Raw genomic sequence first — 23,385 nt, 5'->3', positions numbered from 1 at the left:
TGCAGAAAATGCATTTCTTCCTCATTTAAAAAAAAAAAAATTTTCTTCGCTTGAATTTGCCTGAATATCCACACACTGAATATTTTTAAATTAATTCTCAGGCAAAATTTTTTTTCCTGTGTGGAAAGGAAGGAAAAGGGAGTCTGAAATGAAAAACATATACCTTAAGGGCTTTAGAGATGGTTGCATTGTAGATAGAAGAGTTGAATTATACCTCTATATATTTCAAGACTTGGAAAAAATTAAAGCCTGCAATTTTAATTCCTTTTACTATCTTGGTCTAAATTAAAGATGGAAATGGAGGCAGATTGCAAGAAATTGAATGCACTGGAGGAGGAAGAGAAAGTGGTAGAGCAGCTGTCCTTTGAGGCTTGGAGAAATATCCCTCAGGATAGAAAATAAAACAACTTGCTCCTTTTAGAAGAGTAGTCTTTGAGGAGAAAGTGTGAACAGCTTGAAATCTGCAAGGAGTCATTTTAGTTTCTCTTCTGATTGGTTCAGGCTGTCTCAAATATACTTTTAAAGGTTTATTTTTAAATGTTCAATAGCACTTTGATTTCTCTTTTCTTGTGCTGCCTTTGCTATTTGATTTGAAGTCAAAATAATAGAGTAATGATGAACTGCCAGTCACTGGTATTTTTTTTTTCCCCTCACAATCTTTCTAAGGGAATAGATTCCTGTCATACAGCATTGCATTCTTCAGCCTGCCACTCCAGTTTCCTTTTTTGAAAAGCAGTGAAGGGGGGTGATTACGATTCTCTTCAAGTGTTTTATTTAAAAATTATTGGGCTGAATTACTTGCTACCATTGCTATAGCCGTAATCATTTCACTTGCTGGCAGACGTCTCTGTATTCTGTGTTGAGCTTTTGCTCCCAGCTCTGATAGGTAGGCATTGTGAGGAACTGGGTGGTAAAATGCAGTGCAAAGATGGGACTCCTCTATTTGCTGCCCTCTGCATTTCCTCATATTGATTTCATTGATCCAGCAGAGCAGGTTATTTTCTTGTTGCACAAAATGCTTTATTTCTCGGAACAATTAAATAATTTTTCACCTGGGTATTGTTTACAGGAGCTTCCCAACTTCATAGCATTTCTTTGAGTGGCAGGTATTTCTGTAACAGCAAGAGGCAGCAAGATCTAGAGAAGGGTGTGGTTTTTAATAACATCTCTGAAAGGCTGTGTCTTTGGCATCTGCCTTCCTCCAGATGTCAAAAAATGTAGAAAATGTTTCAGAAAATACTCTGCTCTGTATCCCTCTTCAACTAATTACTGAAAGAAGATGGGTCAGAGTAGAGTTAGTGATAAAAGGCAAAATTGTCTTGCTTGTTTTAAAGTATTTGTACATTTGACTCAAATGCTTAGGAAGGGCTAAAAACTGGCCTGTAGTGATATCCTTTATGTATAACTGATGATGTAATCACACAGTTCTAGTGTGTTTTGGTATTAGTGCTTCTCAAACTGCAGAAAAACTACTGTGAGCTTAAATTTACAGGTTTAGTTGCATGAAATTTGTAAAATAATATATTTAAGCCTTAAAAGCCTTTGTGGCATGTAAATGCACTCATATGAGAGAGATTTATCTTGATGCTTTCCAAATTGTTATTTTGGAAACATGCACGAGCAGTGGGGAGGTGTTAAGTTTTGTTCTTTTGTTACAAGATTTTTGCTGCTGAATAGATCTTTCTGTAGTAAATGGAATACATGTTATGCACATTCAGGTCTTGTCAAAAAACCTGTAGTTGTATCAAAGTGAATGTTTTCATTTGGGAGCTGTTTTTTTAGTATTTTTTTTATGATAGCAATTTCAGAAGCCTTCATTTAGAGGGCTTTCTATTATTATATATTTTATTGCTTGTATGACCTCTTTGATTTAAAAAATTAATTATTTTTAAGAAAAAAACAAAAATTGCTAGATGTCATGATTCACAAAACTAGAGACACTTATTTGTAACAGAGGGAAGAAATTAAATTAATTGGAATACTTGTCAGTTAAAAATACCTGATGTTAAAAAACCTGGTGGTGGATAGCTGTATAATTTCATTTATCTTTTTTGGGTTTTTTTCTAATAATACAGTGATAACAACCAAAATTCAGTTGATCAGTGGGTCTGGATTTCAATATATGCGTGGAAATAAGAAAATATGTGTGGATTTGGTATCTCCATATAGCTTAGGGAAACATCAAAATGAGTGTTAGTCTGGTAGTTTTCCAGAATTCCTAAAAAACAGTTCACTGTAAGTTTCATGTCATCAGTCACTTGAAACAGGAATATATTTAGAACTTGAATATTTGTGAAGGTTTTTTTCACCCCTGCTGCTTTAGTTCTTAATTACTAAAATACTGGCACAGAGAAATAAAGAGCAAAGTTTCCATTCTGTTACTAGCTGATTTATTAGTATGATCTAAATATATCGATGACTGAGTATTTTTGATAATTGAATACCTGGATGCATGAATACTATTGCACTTCAGTTGTGTACACGAGCACACTGGCTATTACACAGGCATCTTCCTAGCCACTTACATTATGTGCCTTCCCTTTGTGTGGGGCACTATGGTTGAGTGTCAGAGTTAGGTAAATGAATCTATTTTCTTGAAAATACCCTTAAGGAGCTTGACACTCTTATCACCTATTTGCTTAAACTTCTTACGTGTCATTGTATAGGATAGTATCGTTTAGTGTCCTGGATTTTTCTGAGACTTAAACAGAATTTTTCAGGACTCAACAATTGTGAAAATCAGATTGCTCATTAATTTGTCCAAACTTTGAAAATGTTAACATATTTTTGTGGCTTGCTCCATCTATAGCCTAACTAACTTCTTTTCTTGGATGTTAAAATAGAACTAGCTTTTACTGAAGTAAAAACTGATAACACTAATTATTAAACTCAGTGTGACTTGCTTGTTCTTACACCATTAAGTTTTTATTTTTCTTTGCTTACTAAAGTGCATAATTTGCATGTAATTTTTTTCCAGACTTACCAGACCAAGTTCTGCGGGTTTTCAAGGCAGACCAGCAGAGCCGCTACATCATGATCAGTAAGGACACAACAGCAAAGGAAGTGGTCATCCAGGCCATCAGGGAATTTGCTCTCACTGCAACCCCTGATGCATATTCACTATGCGAAGTCTCTGTCACACCTGAGGGTGTCATCAAGCAAAGGAGGCTTCCTGACCAGCTATCCAAGCTTGCTGACAGGATACAGCTGAGTGGCAGGTAAGATGGAGACTGAGCTAAAGCTGCTCGTGCCACTTTATTAAGTCAAAATCTTGTTAAAGGAGTGTTACTTCATTATTTATGTTCTGTTTCTTTGCAACACACTGCTGCTTATGCAACTTCTCCTTAATACAAAGGTCTGGTGAAGTTCATTTTGTTCTCAGTTTCCAACTGGATCATTGCTGTAACTTTCAGCACTAATCAGGTGTATTGTATCTAGTGTCTTTTCTTGAATTTTTTTTTTTACAGGTATTACCTGAAGAACAACATGGAAACAGAAACTCTTTGTTCAGATGAAGATGCTCAAGAATTACTAAGGGAAAGCCAGATTTCTCTCCTACAGCTCAGTACTGTTGAGGTGGCTACCCAACTCTCCATGAGAAACTTTGAGCTGTTCCGTAATATCGAACCCACAGAATACATAGATGACTTGTTTAAACTCAAGTCAAAAACAGGCTGCACTAATCTAAAGAGGTTTGAAGAGGTGATAAATCAAGAAACATTCTGGGTGGCTTCTGAGATTCTAAGAGAAACCAACCAGCTGAAAAGGATGAAGATCATTAAGCATTTCATTAAGATAGCACTACACTGCAGAGAATGCAAGAACTTCAACTCGATGTTTGCCATTATTAGGTATTGCCCACTAATAATTTTATTTCTACATAAAAAGCAAAGTCTTACTTATGTTAGTCTAAAAAAATGTAATTAATAGAGCAAACTAGTTAATACTGCTAACATCAACACTTAGCAATCTGCTGAGGGCATTTTCTGTATTCTGAAGTCTTCTATAATCTGAAATGTTTGGTGAAATATTATTTGGAATGCTTCTGTTATGTACTTACTGCTCAAGATAGTGTGGCAAGGTGAACATGGCACTAGAGAAACTACTGCAGTTATTTAAAGACAGAGACCAAAAAAACCCAGCAGGTATATACAGGAAAACCACACAATTGTAGCAAATGAATGGGTTAATTCCCCCAAAGCAGATTATTTTTATACATACTGCCCAGTGTCTTGAATTCATTCTGCCATGATATGTTGCCTTTGGTTTTTTTTGTATCAGCAGTTTCTTGCATGGAACTCTGATAATATTCAGTAACAGACTGTGATACCATAATAGTCTGTAAATAAAGATCTTTTACTAAGAATTTTAAAATGTACTGAAAATCTCAGAAGATTATTCTTAGTTTTGGAATGAGAAGAAAGAGAGAAAACTCTAATTTCTATATTTATACACACTTTTTAAAACCCAAACAAAAACAAACAATCCCCCTATACTGTCTATTATGAAAAAGCTTGAGCAACTTGCATTAAACTGACAATGTTATCACTGTCTTTGACACAAGCTCTTGTCATCACTGTCTTGACATTCAGTCAACAGATTGAATGTGACACTTTTCCTGAAGACGAGTAGGTTTGAATACTCTTCAGCAAATGGGGCAAGTTCCAAAGTCAAGGATCCATGCTGATGATCAGTCAGCATCTCTGAGACATCAAAATATTGAGATTTTGTTCAACTATTTCAACCAGTCTCAATGAGAACTAAAAGCAGCCTGTCTGCTAGGAAAAACTTGAGTGAAGGAAAGATTCTAGGTAGCAGTTTCCCACAGGTAGAAATTAACAGCAAGACAGGCAATGTCATTACAGGGAAAAAACGGGGTTTGTGCCAGCTACAAGCTTGAGACTAACCTCGGGTGTAGAGAATGTTACAGAATTTCATCTAGAAAGAGCAAAGTCAGATGGATTATTGCAGAAAGAAGGTGGGTCAATGTGCTGTAACCCCCTGAACCATCCTCATGTAGGTGGAAGATGGTTTTTCCAGCAGTTTGTTAATCTGGAAGTGTAAGTGGTGATCCTGAGGTAGTTAGATTATGATACTCTTATCAAACTCAGACGTGGTTCTAAAGTAACAACTACATACTCTCTGTAAGGTTTAATTACTCATCCAAGTGTAACTTTTATCTGTTTACGGTTACATCGTGTAGATACCTCCAGTTTTTATAGCTTTCATAAAAATGATCTTAACTATTCAGTAATACATACTGGCAAAAAGAAGTTTTTTAATTTCTGTTGCTTTATTGACACTGTTGTGTCAAGATATTCTGTCTACATGGTATTTCTACCATACAAAATTTAACATGGTCTATTCTAGGATTTTTGTTTTCTTTCTCTTGTTCTTCAACTTTTTTTGCACTTTTTTTTGTTTCAAGTGGCCTGAATTTGGCACCAGTTGCAAGGCTCCGAACTACTTGGGAAAAACTTCCAAGCAAGTATGAAAAACTGTTTCAAGATCTGCAGGACTTGTTTGATCCATCTAGGAATATGGCGAAATACCGTAATGTCCTTAACAGCCAAAACCTACAGCCCCCTATTATCCCCCTGTTTCCTGTCATCAAAAAAGACCTTACATTCCTTCATGAAGGTAAAAACAGAAGTACATCATCTTTTACTAGCTAAGGAAAAGTAACTTTCCTGCCTAATCACTGATGCTGTTGGTTGTAGGAAATGATTCTAAAGTGGAGGGCCTGGTGAATTTTGAGAAGCTGCGGATGATTGCGAAGGAGATACGCCATGTGGGTCGCATGGCGTCTGTGAACATGGATCCTGCTCTAATGTTTAGAACAAGGTAAGTGCGTTGTACCAAGCAGAGCTTACCCCAGCTGGGAGAAGGCTAGGTGTCAGCAAGAGGGGCTTTTATGTGCCCCTTCTATTGGAGAAGTATGAATTTTTTGTGTTAGCGATTTACCAGCATGATGTGGTGGTCCAAAACTGGAGAAAAAATTACAGTTTGTGGTTACTGATATATTCTAAAATGTTTCTTACTATTCCATAGTTGATGGTTACCTCATAAAAATGAGATTCTATCAGTGGGAGGGAGGGAGAGAAACTGTCTTGTAAACATACCTATTACTCTATTGGAACATTGATGGGTACCAGCCTTATAATTTTGGTTTAGTAGAAGTGGTAATGTATCTGAAGCAGTGTCAGCTACTCGTATTAGAAAACATGGAGTGAATGCTCTTCGGCTTCATATTTGACAAGCTTATTGCATACTCTTTTTCTTAATTTGAGCTAGAAGAGTTTGTAATATCTGGTTGTATGCCTGAGACAAGGTTCTTTTTAATGTCTGTGGGCTTCCAGAACTGCTTGTCCTGAGGTCTGGTCTTTTTCTTTCTGAGCTTGTGATCTTTCTCTGTCTCTTCTTAAACCCATGCTTTATTCTTCCTGGCTCTCACTTGCAGGAAGAAGAAATGGAGGAGTTTGGGGTAAGTGGTTGGAGACAACACACACAGACATTCATTCTTCCTTTACCATTTGCATTGTTTCCTACTTGCTGCCTTTAATTTTCTGGTGCTTTGACATTTTTTCTTTTGTTAACCCTTTTTTACTGACAATACATTTTAATCTAGGAGTGCTTTTGATTTGAGATTAAAACACAGAACCTGTAAATTATTTTTAAGTGGTCGTAGGTAGAAGTGGGGTGTTCTCCCCCACCTCCAAATTAAGTTGCTAAAGGAAGTGACTTTCAGTCAAAGAGAAATTACAAAATGACAAGGTTGCAACAGCTGAAAATAGCTGTTGATTTCCTTATACCTATTAAGCAATTATCACAATCAAATACAAAAGTTAAAACTTACAGTATCTGCTTGACTAACTTACTTTCATATTACAATTAGCCATCATTTTTACCTTAACAATTCAGGACCAATGCTTAGCTTTCATATAGGTATACATACATTGAAATGTGCATGACATCTATTTCATCATGAACTAGCTGATCATTTTATTTAACAAAAGTGTCTTCAGTCTTGCAAGTTACAAAGAAGTTCTATTCTGTGAAACTGAGCTCTCCATTTTGTATACAGTCTGATTTAAAACATAGAAGGCTTTCAAAATGCCTCCTTTATATGTGTTTGAATTTGAACCTCAGCTATAGTCTTCTGTCAGCACTGCCTTACTGCATGAGCTTTTCCTATTGCTCCAGTCCTCTCAGTAGATGGCTTATGTGAGAGAGCCACCTTGAATGCTTTTCTAGATGTGTGAAGTGTTACTGCCTTGTTGGAGCAGAATAGGTTAAAATATCTGTGCCATTAAAATAGTGCCTGTAACCAAGTTAAAAGACTTCCTGGCCCTCATCTTTCTGTCTTTTATAGCTGTTTGACTGACTGGAATGAGGCATGTAAGCTTTGACTGTAGACTGACATTCATGCAATCTTTTGCACGTTTCACATTTATCAGGTGATACCATGTTGGACTAAGTCATACCTTTGCTCTCTTTCGTCCCCCTCCTGTCCCCTTCACTCCAGGTCTCTCAGCCAGGGCAGTACCAATGCAGCTGTGCTGGATGTTGCACAAACAGGGGGGCATAAAAAGCGGGTCCGTCGCAGCTCCTTTCTTAACGCTAAAAAGCTCTATGAAGATGCTCAGATGGCACGGAAAGTAAAGCAGTATCTCTCAAACTTGGATCTGGAAATGGATGAAGAGAGCCTCCAGACACTCTCTCTGCAGTGTGAGCCAGCCACCAACACATGTGAGCATTGTCATTTGTTGTGGATTTCAAGAAAACTCTTCAATATAACTGTTTCTAGTCCAATGAAGCAATTGGGAACAGTAACTAGACAATGAAGTAGAAAATTATTTGTCTAGTCATTTTCAAGTACTAAACATCTATGATTCCTAAGGAAATAATCTTGTGGATTAACAGGATAGAGACACAGTATTTATACAGGTGATAAGGCTTTAAGGTGATGTCCCACTGGAAGTGTACAATGGCTTTTTTAGATTTGTCTGTACAAAAGGTATGGAGGAGTCAGAAATTTTTCTATATTTCTGATGTACTGAGGTGATTAGTTTGAATAGCGATATGGTTGTTCTGAGGGAGCAGGGGATTTTCTTATGTCCAGGTGTTCCAGAGATGCCTAGAGGGCTGTACCTCTGGCAGCAGAGTGGGACCTTATTCTGGATATCCATTTTGTTTTGATTTTAGGAAATGCTGTATCCTGTGCCCTTCCCTTTCTGCAGGGTAGCGAAAACTAGTAATTATGTGTCTGTTCTGAATCACTTGTAGTCCTTATGATACCCCAGTATAACTTCTGGTCGTGCTTTTGGTAACACTGGTTGTTTATCAGAGCTTTTTTTTGAGAAGGGAAACAATCATTGGTAATGTACATCTTTTAAATGGAGTTAAATCTCCCCGTCTTTTCATCTTCATCTTTTCTGTCCAAAGATACCATGCTGCATTAAGTGTATGAGTATTTGAGCACCTTTTAATTGTTAATCAGAGGGTTTTGCACTGCTCAGACTAAAACACCACCGTGTTTTTAGCTAGTAGTCATTCATTGTTTTGTCCCTTTTCTTTCAAAGTGCCGAAGAACACAGGAGACAAGCGATCTGGGAAGTCTGAAACGTCACCGGTGGCTCCCCGGGCGGGCATCCAGCAGAAAGTGCAGCAGCAGCAACAGCATAAAGTAAACCAAGCATTGCAGGTCCCAGCCGTGTCTCTTTATCCCTCTCGCAAGAAAGTGCCAGTCAAAGACCTCCCACCATTTGGTAGGTGGAACAGGGAAGAATTTGGTTTAATATTCTGAAGTTTGTTTGCCTATGTCAGGAAGACATTTTTAATCAGATAAAGTTCACACTTCTATTTCTGGTAGTATGATATGCAGGTTGTGCCTGTTCGTGCAGTGTCTAGGCATAGTTCCCTTCTCTAGAAATGGAAAGAAGGAAATTTAGGGAAAGCATCCTGTCAATTTAATCAGTATAAGTATTTACCTGTTAGTAGCAGCTGGAAGGAATAAATGTTTCTCACTGTTTGACTTGGATCTTGCCTTAACTTTTCTAGAGGAATTAGGGACATGGAGTTCTTGAGATGCCTCAGAAGTTTTGGTGTCTCTTCACAAGTTGAATTTTTAAGGTGAAATTCAGGCCTGTTCAAGCTGGCAGTCCTGTTAGAAATGTGCGTCTGAACTTTCACGTTGACAGTTGTCCCTTTGGATTCTACTCCCTTCTGCTTTTTTATGGTTGTTACTCAGATGTTGCTGCCTCCATATTCCACAGAAAGGTACCAGACTATAGGAATTTTTTCTACCCTGATTTCCAAATCTGTCCCAACATGTGTACAAAATGTGTATGCATTGTTAACAAACCCCTTAAATCACAAGTATGGTAATATCCCTAGTAAGGATATGTAGCATAACTGGCCCTTCCTTTTTCATGATGGTTATTGCACAAGAGCTTAATTCTGATTTCACTCATATTGGTTTTCCTTGTGCACTGCTAAGACTGCAACAAAGCATTAGAAGCAGCAAAATGAGCAAGAAACAATTCAATATTCATCTAGATCTTGTTGATTTTACCATTAAATTTTAATCTTAAAAGGACTTTGAAGTTCCGTAGACTGCATTTTTTGCTCATAGTGGCAAAGTTTCTGAGAACTGACTAGGTTATGCTGATCAGACAGCTGTAAATTATTGATAGCAGGATTGTGATCCAACAGATCAAAGATGAAGTCCACAAATGCTTGGAAATAACCTCTACCACAAACATTGGCAAAACTGTCAGCGAAACTCTGTCTTCACTTATAAGGCTGTCCCAGAGTGGATTTTTGAGGGGAGGGGAAGAGAAAGATGGATGAATGTGGCCTGGGAAAAGCACTTCTTGATGCCCTAGATCTTTACATCATACATCATCTTCAGGATGTTTTTACTCTTTGGTTTCCCAAAATAAGCTGGTGCAGAGATAGTTCTCAAAAACGAAAGAGAGAAAGGCAGCTGCAGGATGGCCTTGTTTCGTGAGCCTAATCCTTATTAATTTTCTTTCCAGCTTTCTTTGACCTTCTAGGCTACTCTGAATAGAAAAGAAACAGGAGAGCAGTTTGAATTCTTACTATATAAATCTTCACTAACCAGTGAGAGGGTGTGTGTCTGTATTTAAGCTAATTTTAGTTCAAGTTTCTCAGTAACCATTCCTATGCATATCCTCAATTGTATATTGTATAAGCAGTATTCTGCAACATCAAGTCTTCATTGTGTTTTCTGTGGCAAAGTATTTATCTTAAGTGGCCAGAATGAAAGACCATCTGCACTAATACGCAGAAATAAAGCACTGTATTTTAAACAGGAATAGGTTTAAACATTTTGCTTCATTTAAGCTGGTGTCAGGAACTCAGGAATATACCGGAAAAAAATGTAGCTTTTTCTTCATGTGGGGTGTCTGCTTTATAAATGCATTGTGAAACATAAGGATGTATTTATACTGGACTTTACATCTGCCTACTTTAATTCTTACTTAAAGGCATTAACTCCCCACAAGCTTTAAAGAAAATCCTTTCATTATCGGAAGAAGGAAGTTTGGATCGTCACAAGAAAGCATCCGAAGACGCTGTCTCAAGTGCATCTTCGCAGCTGTCTTCTCCTCCTACTTCACCACAGAGCTCTCCAAGGAAAGGTAGTAGATGTTCGATATTTCTCATCCTGTTTCTTGAAGCTCGTGGACTTCAGAAGCTTCTGAGAGAGAATTTGGACGCAGTACTGCTGCTCCTATTTTTGTCACATGTGGTCAGCAAGAGGGCAGGAAATGTAGTGCAGAGTGGGATACATGAAAGGTAGCTGTGAACCTGATTTCAAGGGGACTTGAAAGGCCTCTGGTTATCAAAATCCAGAAAAGATTGCCTGGTATGATACAGTGTTTGATGCAGTAGGTCACTCTCACTGCAGCTGCTTCTGACAAAATATATTCCTATGATCAGTGTTTCCTGCCTTCAGTGAAAGGATGTGCAGGTTGAATCTTAAAATCTTTGTACAACATTGACCACACTGGTCTGTCAGAGGAATTATTTGCTGTGTCATGCATCTGAATGGGATGTGACCTATGTATGACAGAAAGGCTTAAGATATTTGGAATTCAAATCAGAATATTTAATATTGTAATTTATGTTTTATACTACAGAATATTTTAGTAGGAGCCTGATTATTTAAACCATGTGTATGAATTTTTGAGGAATGGTATTATACATTGGAGCTTTCTTGACCAAGATCTTTATAAGTGATTTCATAGAGTTATTTTTTTAAATGAAATTAGGACTTTAAAGGAATTTTTTAAAAACTTGTTTGTTTGTTTGTTTGTTTGTTTTCATGGTAGTTCTGGCTATGAATTGACAAAACAGAGTATGGAGGCATTGTCCTGTAGTTTAAACAACACAAAAGACACTTTGGAAGTATGATAGCCTAGATGTATTGCATGTGACTTGTAAGTTACTATCTTTTCAGAATAGCATAAAAGTTCAGTTTAACAGTTACATAATACAGCATTATGGTAAAATATACACTGGGGTTGAAGTGACTTCTACAGAAGTGTTATTTACTAAGGTCAGATGGAGGAGGAGAATATGTAGAGGATGTATCATCTTGAATCCTGTCATCATTATTTCTCCCAAATACTACATTAGCAAAGAGTGAGCTTATATAAATATGATCAGGCCTATACATTTTTTGAAAAAGGAATTGGAATTCTGTACTTGACTCAGTGTGAAAAGCATTTTATTTTTGCAAAAAGCAAATCATAAACATGATTTTAAAAAAAAATCCTTGGTTTGATGGTTACATGAAGCTAATGATACATTCTTTCAGATAAAAATGACAACATTAAGTCCATGTTCTCAGCAAGTGAATTGGGGTAGATCACTTGAAGTAATTTTGACACATGAGTAGAGTGAAAGCAAAAAATGAAACCTGCGGTGATTTGTGGATGTGTTGTTTAATGATCTTTAACTTAGCTGGCAAGAACGTTCAGCACAATTTGTTTAAGACTGAAACAAAAGCTGAATTTGCTTCTGTGACATGGTTTGCAGATTTTATCTGAGTCTGGCTGTGTCAGAGCTGTCTACCTCCAAATTTCACCATAATTCTGGTAATAGGGAATTTGGAATTTATTAGCTAGCCAAGTGTCGCAAAGAAAACTTGAAATCCTGCCCTTCTCTCAGACAAGATATGTACTAAGCAGTCAGCCCAGGCATCTGGGTTTCATGTATCTCTTCATCTCTGAAGCGTAACTTTGCAGAACAGACACTGTGTGAGAGTCTCTGGGATTACTTCAAGCAGTAACCCCAACCAGAGCATCTCTTTCCTTCCAGTCTTGGAGACAGTGTTTATGCACAGGCAGATTTTGAGAAGTAACATTTCATAATGTGAGGATACAAGTAAGATGATGAATTTGAAAAAAATTTAGGGGAGGAGGGTGGAGTAGAAGGAAGGAGAGCAGTTGGTTTGTAAATGAGTAGTACATGTTCCCACAATCCTAAACCTCTGATTAAGATACCAAAGACAGTGTCACAGTTTTGCTGTGTATCTTTATCTTTTGCAGTGCTGTGTAAATGTAATTGTAGCTTTGTTTCATTGCCAGTTTTATTGCAGTATTGCCAGCTGCCTGATGAGAACTGAGCAGGCATCTTGGAGAGTCTGATTAACGTGATGTTCCCTTTGCAGGCTACACTTTGGCTCCAAGCAGCACCGTGGATAACTTTTCCGATTCTGGTCACAGTGAAATTTCTTCTAGATCTAGTATTGTCAGCAATTCCTCTTTTGACTCTATGCCAGTCTCCCTGCATGATGAGAGGAGACAGAGGCATTCTGTCAGCATCGTGGAGACAAATCTTGGTGTGGGAAGGATTGATAGAAGAATCATGATTGAACCAGATCAATACAGCTTAGGGTAAGGATTTTATTTGTGCTTATTTATGTTATACTTTCATACAATGTCTATGTGGCATTTATATTTGTCCGTGTAAACTCCCATGTATCTCTCAAATTTTTTTTCTCCTCTGCTCTTAAAAAACTGCTGCTTCAGTGCTGCATTTTGTGATAATGCTCCATTCCTGCCAAGAAAAGGTTTTGCACTCCTGAGTGTATGGTAAGGTCTACAGCAGTAAGACCTTCACCTCAGTAGATGTTACCATCTGAGCATTTCTGTGGTGCTGTAGGTTATCCACTCTGTGGCAGACTATTACCCTAGCCTGCTTTCTCCATGGGAAATTAACTGAATTAGATGAGATATTCATACAATTATTCAGTGATCAAACTGAGAACAGAAATAGCTAGCAATTTTCCAGTCTGCTTCATGGAAAAGTGCGTATTTGTCTAACTCCAAAATATTTTACTCCCAAATATCTCTTCTAGTCAACAATAATTGGAAGCTAAAATTCACATTATGCTGCTGGTTTTCTAGTAATTTTCTAGGTAATTAACTTCTGTAATGGTAGGGAAGCTAGTGCTGTGAGGAGTTCTCAGAATCTCTAGCAGTGAGCCTTGGTGTGAAAATAATTGGAGTTCTGGCTCCTGTTTTGTCTCCACTTACTTACTTTTTTTTTTTTTTTTTTTTTTTTTTTTTTTTTGAGCTGTTATTTGGATGCTTCAGTCCTCTGAATGGTTTCTGGGGTTTTAATCCTGCAGGGTCTGTGAATGGCAGACCTGTTCCAAAACTGCTGTACTTGAGCTTTGGGAATCACAGGCTATGCAAACTCTTTAATCAGATGTCTTAAACATTTGGAAGAGGAGGGTTGCAGTCTGCATAGGAAGGATAGGAAGGTGCCCTGGAAGAACAAATCCCAGGAGCCTGGATATCTGCTGAGCAAAAGCGACACTTAGTCAGTTTTCTCTGCTGCTGTGTAAGGGATTGTGTCAGGCTCACTTAATCGTTGAAAGGCTACAGAAAACATACTTGCTCTATGAAGTAGCATGTGTTTCCAAAAATAAGGTTAAAATACATTTCCATTTGCAGGAAATGTTGGAAAGTTAGCTTTCACAGTTTCCTAAACAGAAGAAAAATCTGAAAAGCTGAAATCTAAACCTGAATATCAGCCAGCTCCTGCTAAATTCTCTTTCTAGCTTTTGAACCATTTGCTTAGCAAGGCTGAAAAAGCAGTAGGATAAGCCTGTCTGTTCCCCTTATGTGTGTCAGTGTGGTTTGCCTGTCTTAAAGGGCTTTTGCAAAGTTAAGATTTTACCTTTTGAAATTACTCTGCTGAAATGAAAGGCTTCAGCAAGTTACCTATCCAGGTTTGTTTGTGTTTGTTTTTGTTTTATTGAGGATGTACTTGAAAGAAAAGTGTTATATTCTCAAAATTGAATTAGCCATTAATGCAATATAAAGTGCATCAAAACCTTCAATCATAGAATCAAAGAATAGTTTGGGTGGAAAGGGACCTTAAAAATGTCATAAAGGTTACCTAATCCAACCCACCAGTATGTTTTGCTTTTCTTTGATTGTTGAACTCTTTGTGTGTCTTGTTCATGATTTCCAATTCCAACACTGGATTTTTTGTCCCCCTCATCAATGTGTATCCAGCTCATATGCACCGCTGTCAGAGACCAGAGGCCTGTATGCTGGAGCAACTGTACTTTCTTCTCCTAGTACAGAAGAGCTGTCACAGGACCAGGGGGACAGAGCTTCGCTCGACGCAGCTGACAGCGGCCGTGGGAGCTGGACTTCTTGTTCGAGTGGTTCTCATGATAACATCCAGACAATCCAGCACCAGAGAAGCTGGGAGACTCTACCTTTTGGACATGCTCACTTTGATAGTTCAGGCGATGGGGCAGGACTGTGGGCCTCAGGCGGCCACATGGACCAGCTGATGTTCCCTGACCATGGCACAAAGTATGGCAGGCAAAGTCAAGGCAGGGAGGGCCTTGATCAAGCACAGTCCAGAGCAAGTTGGGCATCTTCCACAGGATATTGGGGAGAGGACTCCGAGGGTGATACAGGTACCATAAAGCGGAGGGGTGGGAAGGATGTTTCGATTGAAGCTGAAACCAATAGCATAACATCTGTACCAGCAGAGGAGACAAAGCCAGCTCCTGTGCCCACTCACACAGCAGCAGCATCAAGTAGTACAAAGGGCCTTGTTGGTAAGTTAAGTTTCATTTATCATGAAGTGTTTTAATTCATTTGCTTAAGTTTTTTCATATTGTTCTGCATTTCTTTTGTCTGGTTTGATTTTTTTTTTTTTAATTTTTAAAGCAAAACTGAACATATTGTAGTCTCTCTTAAATTTTTCCCTTTAACTGTGTGTTTATTGCCCAGGAAAATATCATTTATTGTTGATTCTCAGTTCTGGTAGTGCCTTTGTGTTTCAAGAAAGCCTGCCATACATCAAAAAACTAGCTCAACTGCCGGACAGTATTTTGAGAGGTTGATGTATTTAGATGTCTGTTCTGAAATGTGAATTTCTCATCACAGTAAGACTCCATAGGCTATATTTAGAAATCTTAACAAATGTGGCCTGATTTTTATAGAAGCGTTTTACTTTATACCCTTGTATGACTTGTCTGATAATTGTGAATATTCCTTACTTCTGAAAATGGGATCCCTTTGTGTTTAAATACCAACTGAAATGTTTCTGCAGAAAGTGAAGAGGTTTCAAAGAAGTTAGAGCTGAAATACATTTCTATGCATTCAATAATGGAAAGATCAGATAATATATAAATTAGCATGAAGGTGTCTTTTGCAGAGCTCAACATTTTTACCATATTGTTCCTTCTATGCATCCCAATCTGTGGGCCATCCAATACCTCTGCATTTTTGTCTCTTTTCTTCCTTTCATTCCCCCTCACTTTACCTTTTGTCACATTAATATGAAGAACTGTCTAAAAGCCATTTTTTGCTGACACAGCTGAATGTCTGCCAGATTGAGGTCATGCTGAGACCACTGTGATAAACTGCTTTTCCATTTTCTGCCCAAGTATATTGCTTAGCAGTGGTCTTTTGCCTCAAAGCTTGGGTGCAGATCTGAATCCCTGGACTATGAAGAGGAAGAAGCTGTACAGGTTCATGCTAATCTCTAATTTTACTCTTTGATACCCTTGGTTTCCTCCAGAATGTGTAACAGGTGTGCTTCCAAACAAAATTAAGTTATCCAGCTGTTATTCCTTTTTCACCTCTCTCTCTCTTAATGCCCTCAGGCCCGACATTGGGGCGCCAAGATCTGTCTTGGTTTGAAAGACAGGTGTCTGCTAAGGAAGGCAGAAGCCTCCCTTGGAATGGCAGATGCAACCCCCTTCCCTCCGAGTTATTATAATTTTGAAATCAAGGGGGCTTTTAGGCAAAGATGTGGGAAATAGGAATAACAGTTCTTTACTATTATATATCTATATGTGTATAACCAGTCAAACAAACAGCAATAACTCTGGCAGTAACAGCAAACAATCCCAAACCCAGTGCCAGCCTTCTCGGCTGTCGGGCCCTTTCCCCTCGGGTGCAGTTCCGCTCGCAGCCGGCAGGGGCGCTGGCGGCTCCCGGTGAGCAGGGCAGGTGCGATGGTTCCCCCGCGGCTGCAGGGGGCGCTCCGGAGCGAGCTCGGGGAGCACGCGGCACTGGCGGCCTGGGATCCCGGGAAGGGATGGGACAAAGGCTCCACAAACCCCTGGGCAGCCGATCCCGGTGTCCAGCCGGACCCTCGGGAACAGCAAACTGGAACGGCAGGGACGAGCACAAATCCCGGAGGACAGACGAGGTGTATCCAAACGGGGAACCCCCCCGGAGGTCTGGGCAGGCAGGGCGAGCACGGCTACAACACAGCGAAGGCTCGAAGCAGCGGCGGGGCAGGGCGGCCACGGCCCAGCTCCAAGCAGGACGGGGAAGGCGGGCTTGGGATCCCGGGGCTTCTCCAGCAGAAAGAAAAGCGGACATAGAAAAAACAGCTTCCTCTCTCTCTGGACACCGAGACCCAACTTCCCACACCCCCAGGTGAAACAAAAAAAGCAGCTAGGTGCTTTGTTTTCCTTAAGTATTCAGCCATTTTTTCCCCTAGCAACATGTATAGGGGAAAAATTCCTTTAACAGAAAAAAAAAAAACCTAGGACTAAACTAAAACCCCAACACCCTACATTTTTAGAGACTTGAAAGAACATGAAGGAGACCTGGAAATTCAAACCAACAGATTCCATGCCCTTTACTACTATTAGCTAACTGTCCTGCAAACGTAACTTGTGTATCACTGTCCAACAGAAACCGCTGGTTTACCTAGTTCTTTTGCACTGAATAGACATTGGTTTCTTGCAGTATTTCAATAGATTTTTTTCTACAGTAGAGTTTTTCTATAGAATTTCTTCTGATTTTCAGAAATCTTTGAATAAAAGTTTCTCAGAAACTTCTTCATGCTGCTTTACTCAGTTAAAACAGTTTGTCCAAGCAAAATACTTAGACTATTGGAAACTATTTGGTTTTGTTGTAATAACAAGGATTTATTTTTATTCTGTAAAAACTTGCATCCAAGTAGCACCAGTCCATTTTAAGCTTGTACTGTCCTTTCAGTCAAATCATGCTGCCTAATGCAGGGTGGTATTATCATCACCACTTATGCAAGAATATACAGTGTATGACAAGCTATGGAAAGTAAATTGTCTGTGTCCGTGGTTTTTCCTGCTGTATTTGTAAGGTTTGTCATTAAAGTGGTCATGTGTTAAAGGGCTGGGCCCATAATAAGTGTTCAGTATCAAAGTCCCAGCTGACTTCTCTAAGTGCTTTGAAACAGACACTCTTGCCTATCTGTCCCTGCAGATGCTTAGCATTCTTAACTGTTGTTTTTTCCCTCAAAGTTCTCTCCAAGAGAGAGCTTCTCAGTATGCCCAGAGCTAAGCCTTGTTCAGGTAAACAGTTACATCTTAGTGAGATCCACAAGCTAGGTGGTGGTCTTTCCATCTCCTAGATAAAATCATATTCAGTCATTGTTCTTACAGGAATACTTTCAGTTTTAATTTTGCAGAGAATACAACCGTAGGGGCTGTGGGCAGTAGCATACAAATAGTATTATGATGAAGCCCACCTCTCTTCCTTACCTCTTGGAATTATACCTCTTGTAGTTTATGCCTCATTACGTAGTAAGATTTGTAGGAAGAAAATAGTGTATCAGATGCATTTCTTTTTTCCTCTTCAAGATGCTAAAAACAAAAGAGTGAGCTCTTGGATGCGAAGCCCATCTTCAGAATTAAGATAACCGTGCATTTGGGGAGATGCCAAAATTCCTGATGTTTGCTACTTCTGTGGACTCTAGAGTCTTCCATGTAACTTTGATCACTGTACATTTTTTTTCTATAAAATTGATGGAACAGCTTCAGTTGCAAAGTTTGAACAAATTCCCCATGTAATTTGGTGAATTTTGTTAGACTCATGCTTCACTACTGGAAGAATAGCTACACCCTCCGTGTATGTTGTGTACTTTCTTGATTGATTTATTTTTCACAAGCTCTTTGTCTAGCATATGATAATTAACCTTTGTCATTCAGATTTTCTCTTCCTGGGCTGTTGATTTGGTTGATACTTATTTAGCTTTTAGCTGTTTATTTTCCTTTGAGCAGTGTTTCTTGTCCTATCTCTTATAATCATCCGTTGCTTTTCCTGCAGCACGAAAAGAGGGTCGATATCGGGAACCACCTCCAACTCCTCCTGGTTATGTAGGAATTCCTATTGCTGAGTTTGCAGAAGGTGGCTCCCATCCAACCAGGAAGCCTCCAGACTACAACATAGCACTTCAGAGGTCTAGAATGGTGGCACGGACATGTGAGACTCATGGGACAACAACTCCACAGCAGCAGTCGCACGGCCACTCAACTGGCAGGCCTGTGAACAAACCTCAGTGGCATAAACCAAATGAGTCAGATCCACGTCTTGCTCACTATCCGTCTCAAGGGTTTTCCACAGAGGAAGATGGTAAATTTCTCATTGTTACCTTTTGAGTGTGCTGCTTGCAAAATGGGACAGTGCTTTCACAGACACAATGCAAATTGCACAAATCTTGCCATAATTTGAACGCTATTTCATTTCAAAACTCGCTATTTGTTAACTTTTTGGAAGGGAAGGAATTCAGTTCATCCTGAATATAGTTTAAAATTTGGAACGTAGGTCCACCTGAATCTTGAACAACCAAGCAGCTGGCTTAGGCAGCTTCTCTGAAGGTGCCTGTGTTCACCTTGTACAGCCCTGCCTGCCATGGTTTTCCGCATTAACCACCTATTTAGTGATCAAAAAAGTATCCTGGTCTACAGAATGCTTGCCCATCCACCCTGTAGAGCTTGCCCATCATGGCTCAGGTATATTTGGATAGTCACTCACATTCTACCTGAAAGTCTTTACACTGTGGACACTGAGTCTTCCATTCCAGCTGTTTCACATGATGACCCCACTGCTCTCTTGCTACCTTGCTGGTCTAAGTGTGTCTACATCTTTATGCTTTTGTTCAACAGTGATGTTTTTCTATGGAGAGCAAGTGTAGCTGGATTGCACCTTTAGGTCCTCAAAATTTAGGTGGGGTGGTGCCAAAATCACACACTTGAATGAATGCTTGTTTTGCTTAATGATAGACTAAGATTCCCCTTCTCCCTCTAGCTGCTTAGTTGCTAAGGTTTAGGTGCAGGATGAACTTTGCAGTTGAACATGATGGGGAAAAAAATGGAGTCCACCTTAACTGAATTGCCTCAAACTTTGAGAATTACCATGACTGAGAATTTTAATTGTTTCTACTAATAATGACTAAACTGAAAATATATTTAGGGAAAAATGTCAAATGCCTTTCTGAAGCTATTAGATATCTAGGAGTATCTGTTGTGCTCCTTGGGGTGAAGAACTGCATTTAGCTCAGTTAAAGCAATTGTCTTATTTTCTTCAAGATCAAAATTCCAAAGGAATAAGTCTCATGAGACTTGAAATGTACTGAAATTTAGATTGTTTTAAATTATATATACTTATACAATGAAATGGGAAACACATGAGCACAATACACGCAGTTGTTGTATGCACAGCTTGTTTCATTCAGTAGCAGTCTTGTTCTTTATGAACTAAATTCTATTTTCCCTTATCCTATTATGTTTGCAGAAGATGAACAAGTCTCTGCTGTCTAAGACTTGGGCTTTTCTGGATCCAGAGTGAGCCACCTTAAAGGAGAGCACAAGAAGACGTCCCTAGAATAGGAGCCTTGGAACTATGATTAAAGGATGGTGGACCTATTTGCCTCCTTCCCTGCCTTAAAGCAGCATGGGGCTTCTTCCTCTGCCCCTCCCCCTTCTGTCCCCTCTCCCCTTGCATGTGAAATACTGTGAAGAAATCGCCCTGGCACTTTTCAAACTGTGTTGCTTGAAATGCACAGTGCAGCAATCTCCAAGCTACCACTGTCGCTGTCTGCCACATCACACAGTATCATTCCAAATTCCAAGATCATCACATCAGGATGATTAACTCTGGCTGCACTTCCCAATGCCTGGAAGGGTTTTTTTAAATCTTCCTTTTAGATTTTAATCACAATCCTAGCACTTAGTCTCATTGGGATAATGAGATAAGTTAGTTGTCAAACTACATTTGGCCTTTAACCTACAAAGAGAAAATTCTTTGAGATCCTTCAAGGAGGCAGTGCTTATTTGCTTGTTTACAATGCCTTTGTTACAGTTTTGTATGTTTGCATTTGGGAGATCAAATAGTGCATCTGAATAGTAATTACAGTATTATTTCACACCTGTGAGTAGGGTTGCCAGCCTGAGCTCCTGGAAGAATATTGCTATCACATGGCTGAGCAGGGCAGAAAGGAAGGCAGAGGTTACAGGATGCAGCCTTTCCTTGACCACCTGGCTTTGCTCTTAATGTGCCCCACCCTGGAATCTTCATGAGTTTGTAAATGTTAATGTTAATGGCATCCTCATCCGGATCTGGTGTAAATGCAGAAACACATTGCTTGTAACTGGTCAGTGACGGAAGAGGACACTGTGTGTGTCATACCTGTGCCTTGTGGAATACAGGATGGCATGCTAAAAAAAAGTGTCCCATTGTAGTAAGACAGATGGCAACCCCACCTTTAAGTTATATACTTTTTTTTTTAAACTATAGTAGTTATATTAAAATAAAAATTAACTGGATAACACTGCAGTGAAGGCAAGTTGGGATGTCACAGCTCATGTCAGCTGTTAACACTGATCTAATAACCTGCATCTATTGACTTCGACATTAGGGGATAATTGAGCCTTTAAGTAAAAAAAAAAAAAATAAATAAAATAACAGTTAGATTTGCCAGTCTTTGCAATGCAGAAATAGTCACAACTGTTAATGGCTTCATGGAACACTGCATGTGTAGAGAAGGCCAATGTGTAGCAACCACCTGCTCACAGCTGCTATTAACCCTATAATGACTGAAATGACCCTCCCCTCTATTTTTGTGTTGTTTTTGCACAGACTCCGGAGAAGTGAAGGCTGCCAATCCGAGTAGTACTCAAATGTGAGGAACTGCTGGTCTTGGATTTTTTTTTTTTTTCCCATTGAACTCAGCTGATCATATTGATCAGTAGATAAACGTAAATAGCTTCAACTTTTAAAGATCAAAATGCAGTGTTTTTTCACTGTATCAAACAAATGTCAGTGCTTTATTTAATTCTCTCTCCTGTAATCATAGCTTTTGTCTCTTTGCTTATATATCACATTGTCAATTATGCATTTGTAATTTTACATGTAATATGCATTATTTGCCAGTTTTATTCTCAAGGCTATGGACCTCATGTGCATATAGAAATACAAAATCCTAGCTCTATCACAAGTTGCACAAATGTTATATAAGCATTAAGTAATTGTAGACCATAGGACTGCTAATCTCAGTTCGCTCTGTGATGTCAAGTGCAGAATGTACAATTAACTGGTGATTTCCTCATACTTTTGATACTACTTGTACCTGTATGTCTTTTAGAAAGACATTGGTGGAGTCTGTATCCTTTTGTATTTTTAATACAATAATTGTACATATTGGTTATATTTTTGTTGAAAATGGTAGAAATGTACTATGTTTATGCTTCTACATCCAGTTTGTATGAAGCTGGAAAATAAATAAATATAACATTAATGAAGTCCATATTGATTCTTATGCATTTTACATGTTCCACATACTTGAACAAATTTATGAAAAAATTTTACTTCTCTGTGTATTAATATTAAAGGGACATTGCCAAGTGATGTGGGCAAACCACTGGTGTGGAGTTTTTCTTAATATACAGTTGTGCTGCTGATAAGTTTTGAAAATTTTGGTGTGTGTACTGCTGAATGAGAATGACTGATACTATGAGCATCCCCAGCAGAAACATTTGAGATGCTAAAAAAGTATGGCCTTAGGTGTATGTAGAATGTAAACAGTTTTAAAGGTGGGACTGTGTTGATTTTATATTCTGAATGGTGTAAAAGTAAGGAATACGTGTTTTAACATTTGGGTAGGGAGAAGTATGGAAAGTCATCCATTTGAGTGTTTACCGAACAAGGTATTTCAAATTATAAAAATCACCCAATAGCATCCCCAGTAATAAAAGCTGATGTTAATTCAATGTTAAATCTGTAGATTTTATTTTTTCCCCAGAGGTTAGGTTCTTTATTTCCAATGGTATGCAGATGACTGGATTAAAATGGTAGTGCTAAAGCCATTACAGCTGTATCATATTTAGCTTTGAAATGCCTGGCAGGTGGCATTTCCAAGTCTAAAATTAGTTCAATGCAAAGAGAAGCAACAAAATGCTGTCTAGATTTAAGTCTTCCTAACATAGCTCTAGAAATGATCCACACTTAAAATTGTAAGAGAGCTAAAAATCACTGAAAGTATAGGATTTGTAAACATTGTGTTTTTATTGCTGTAATCTCTAGCACTGTAAGGAAAGAAATGATGCAGATTTAGATTTTTGTGGTGTGAGTGGAACTACTGTCTGTGAACCTGTGGCTAATACTTGTTGGGTACATTTCGACAAGCTAAAGATTACCATTGCTTTTGACATTAGTAGAATGAACACACATTTTTATATATTTTACCTGTGACATTGTCATCAAGTAGTACTAAAGGCAGAGTGATAGGCACGTAATTCCTCTTATCAACTTGTGAGGTGTTTGCACACTTGCCAGTTCTTTCTTATATGCTTGATGTATTATTGAATTAGGCAGCACTCCCAGTCCTCCTGTTTCTGCCTCCTTACTGCAATTAGTATTTTTAGAACACATTATGTAGAGAATCCTCAACACAGCATCCAATACAGATAGCTTAATTCATTGTGGACTGGCTGATAAATAACACTTCACACAGCAGCTGACTCAACACAAATAAAGGTCTTGGTGTGACTTCTGAAACAGGTTTGGTAGTTGTAGAACATGTAATAAGAACTTTGTACTTACT

At 38.7% G+C, this 23,385-nt stretch overlaps 1 protein-coding gene across 1 annotated transcript in view; it reads left to right on the top strand.

Moving 5' to 3' along the window:
- RAPGEF2 (Rap guanine nucleotide exchange factor 2) overlaps positions 1–21,897 on the top strand; it is a 188,508-nt gene extending 166,611 nt beyond the window's left edge. Inside the window, exons 19-30 of the mRNA XM_082281475.1 lie at positions 2,978–3,218; positions 3,468–3,851; positions 5,429–5,640; positions 5,721–5,844; positions 6,461–6,484; positions 7,526–7,749; positions 8,583–8,768; positions 10,512–10,664; positions 12,701–12,926; positions 14,559–15,118; positions 18,612–18,917; positions 20,079–21,897. Coding sequence (XP_082137601.1) covers positions 2,978–3,218; positions 3,468–3,851; positions 5,429–5,640; positions 5,721–5,844; positions 6,461–6,484; positions 7,526–7,749; positions 8,583–8,768; positions 10,512–10,664; positions 12,701–12,926; positions 14,559–15,118; positions 18,612–18,917; positions 20,079–20,104 — 2,666 coding nt within the window. The 3' untranslated portion in view covers positions 20,105–21,897. The remainder of the gene's footprint in view (positions 1–2,977; positions 3,219–3,467; positions 3,852–5,428; positions 5,641–5,720; positions 5,845–6,460; positions 6,485–7,525; positions 7,750–8,582; positions 8,769–10,511; positions 10,665–12,700; positions 12,927–14,558; positions 15,119–18,611; positions 18,918–20,078) is intronic.
- The last annotated feature ends 1,488 nt before the right edge of the window (positions 21,898–23,385 follow it).

Source organism: Coloeus monedula, assembly GCF_965178545.1.
Source record: "Coloeus monedula genome assembly, chromosome: 5".
NCBI classification, from domain to species: Eukaryota; Metazoa; Chordata; class Aves; order Passeriformes; family Corvidae; genus Coloeus; species Coloeus monedula.
The sequence above is the reverse complement of the archived record's forward strand: the minus strand, read 5'-3'. Positions and strand labels throughout refer to the sequence as shown.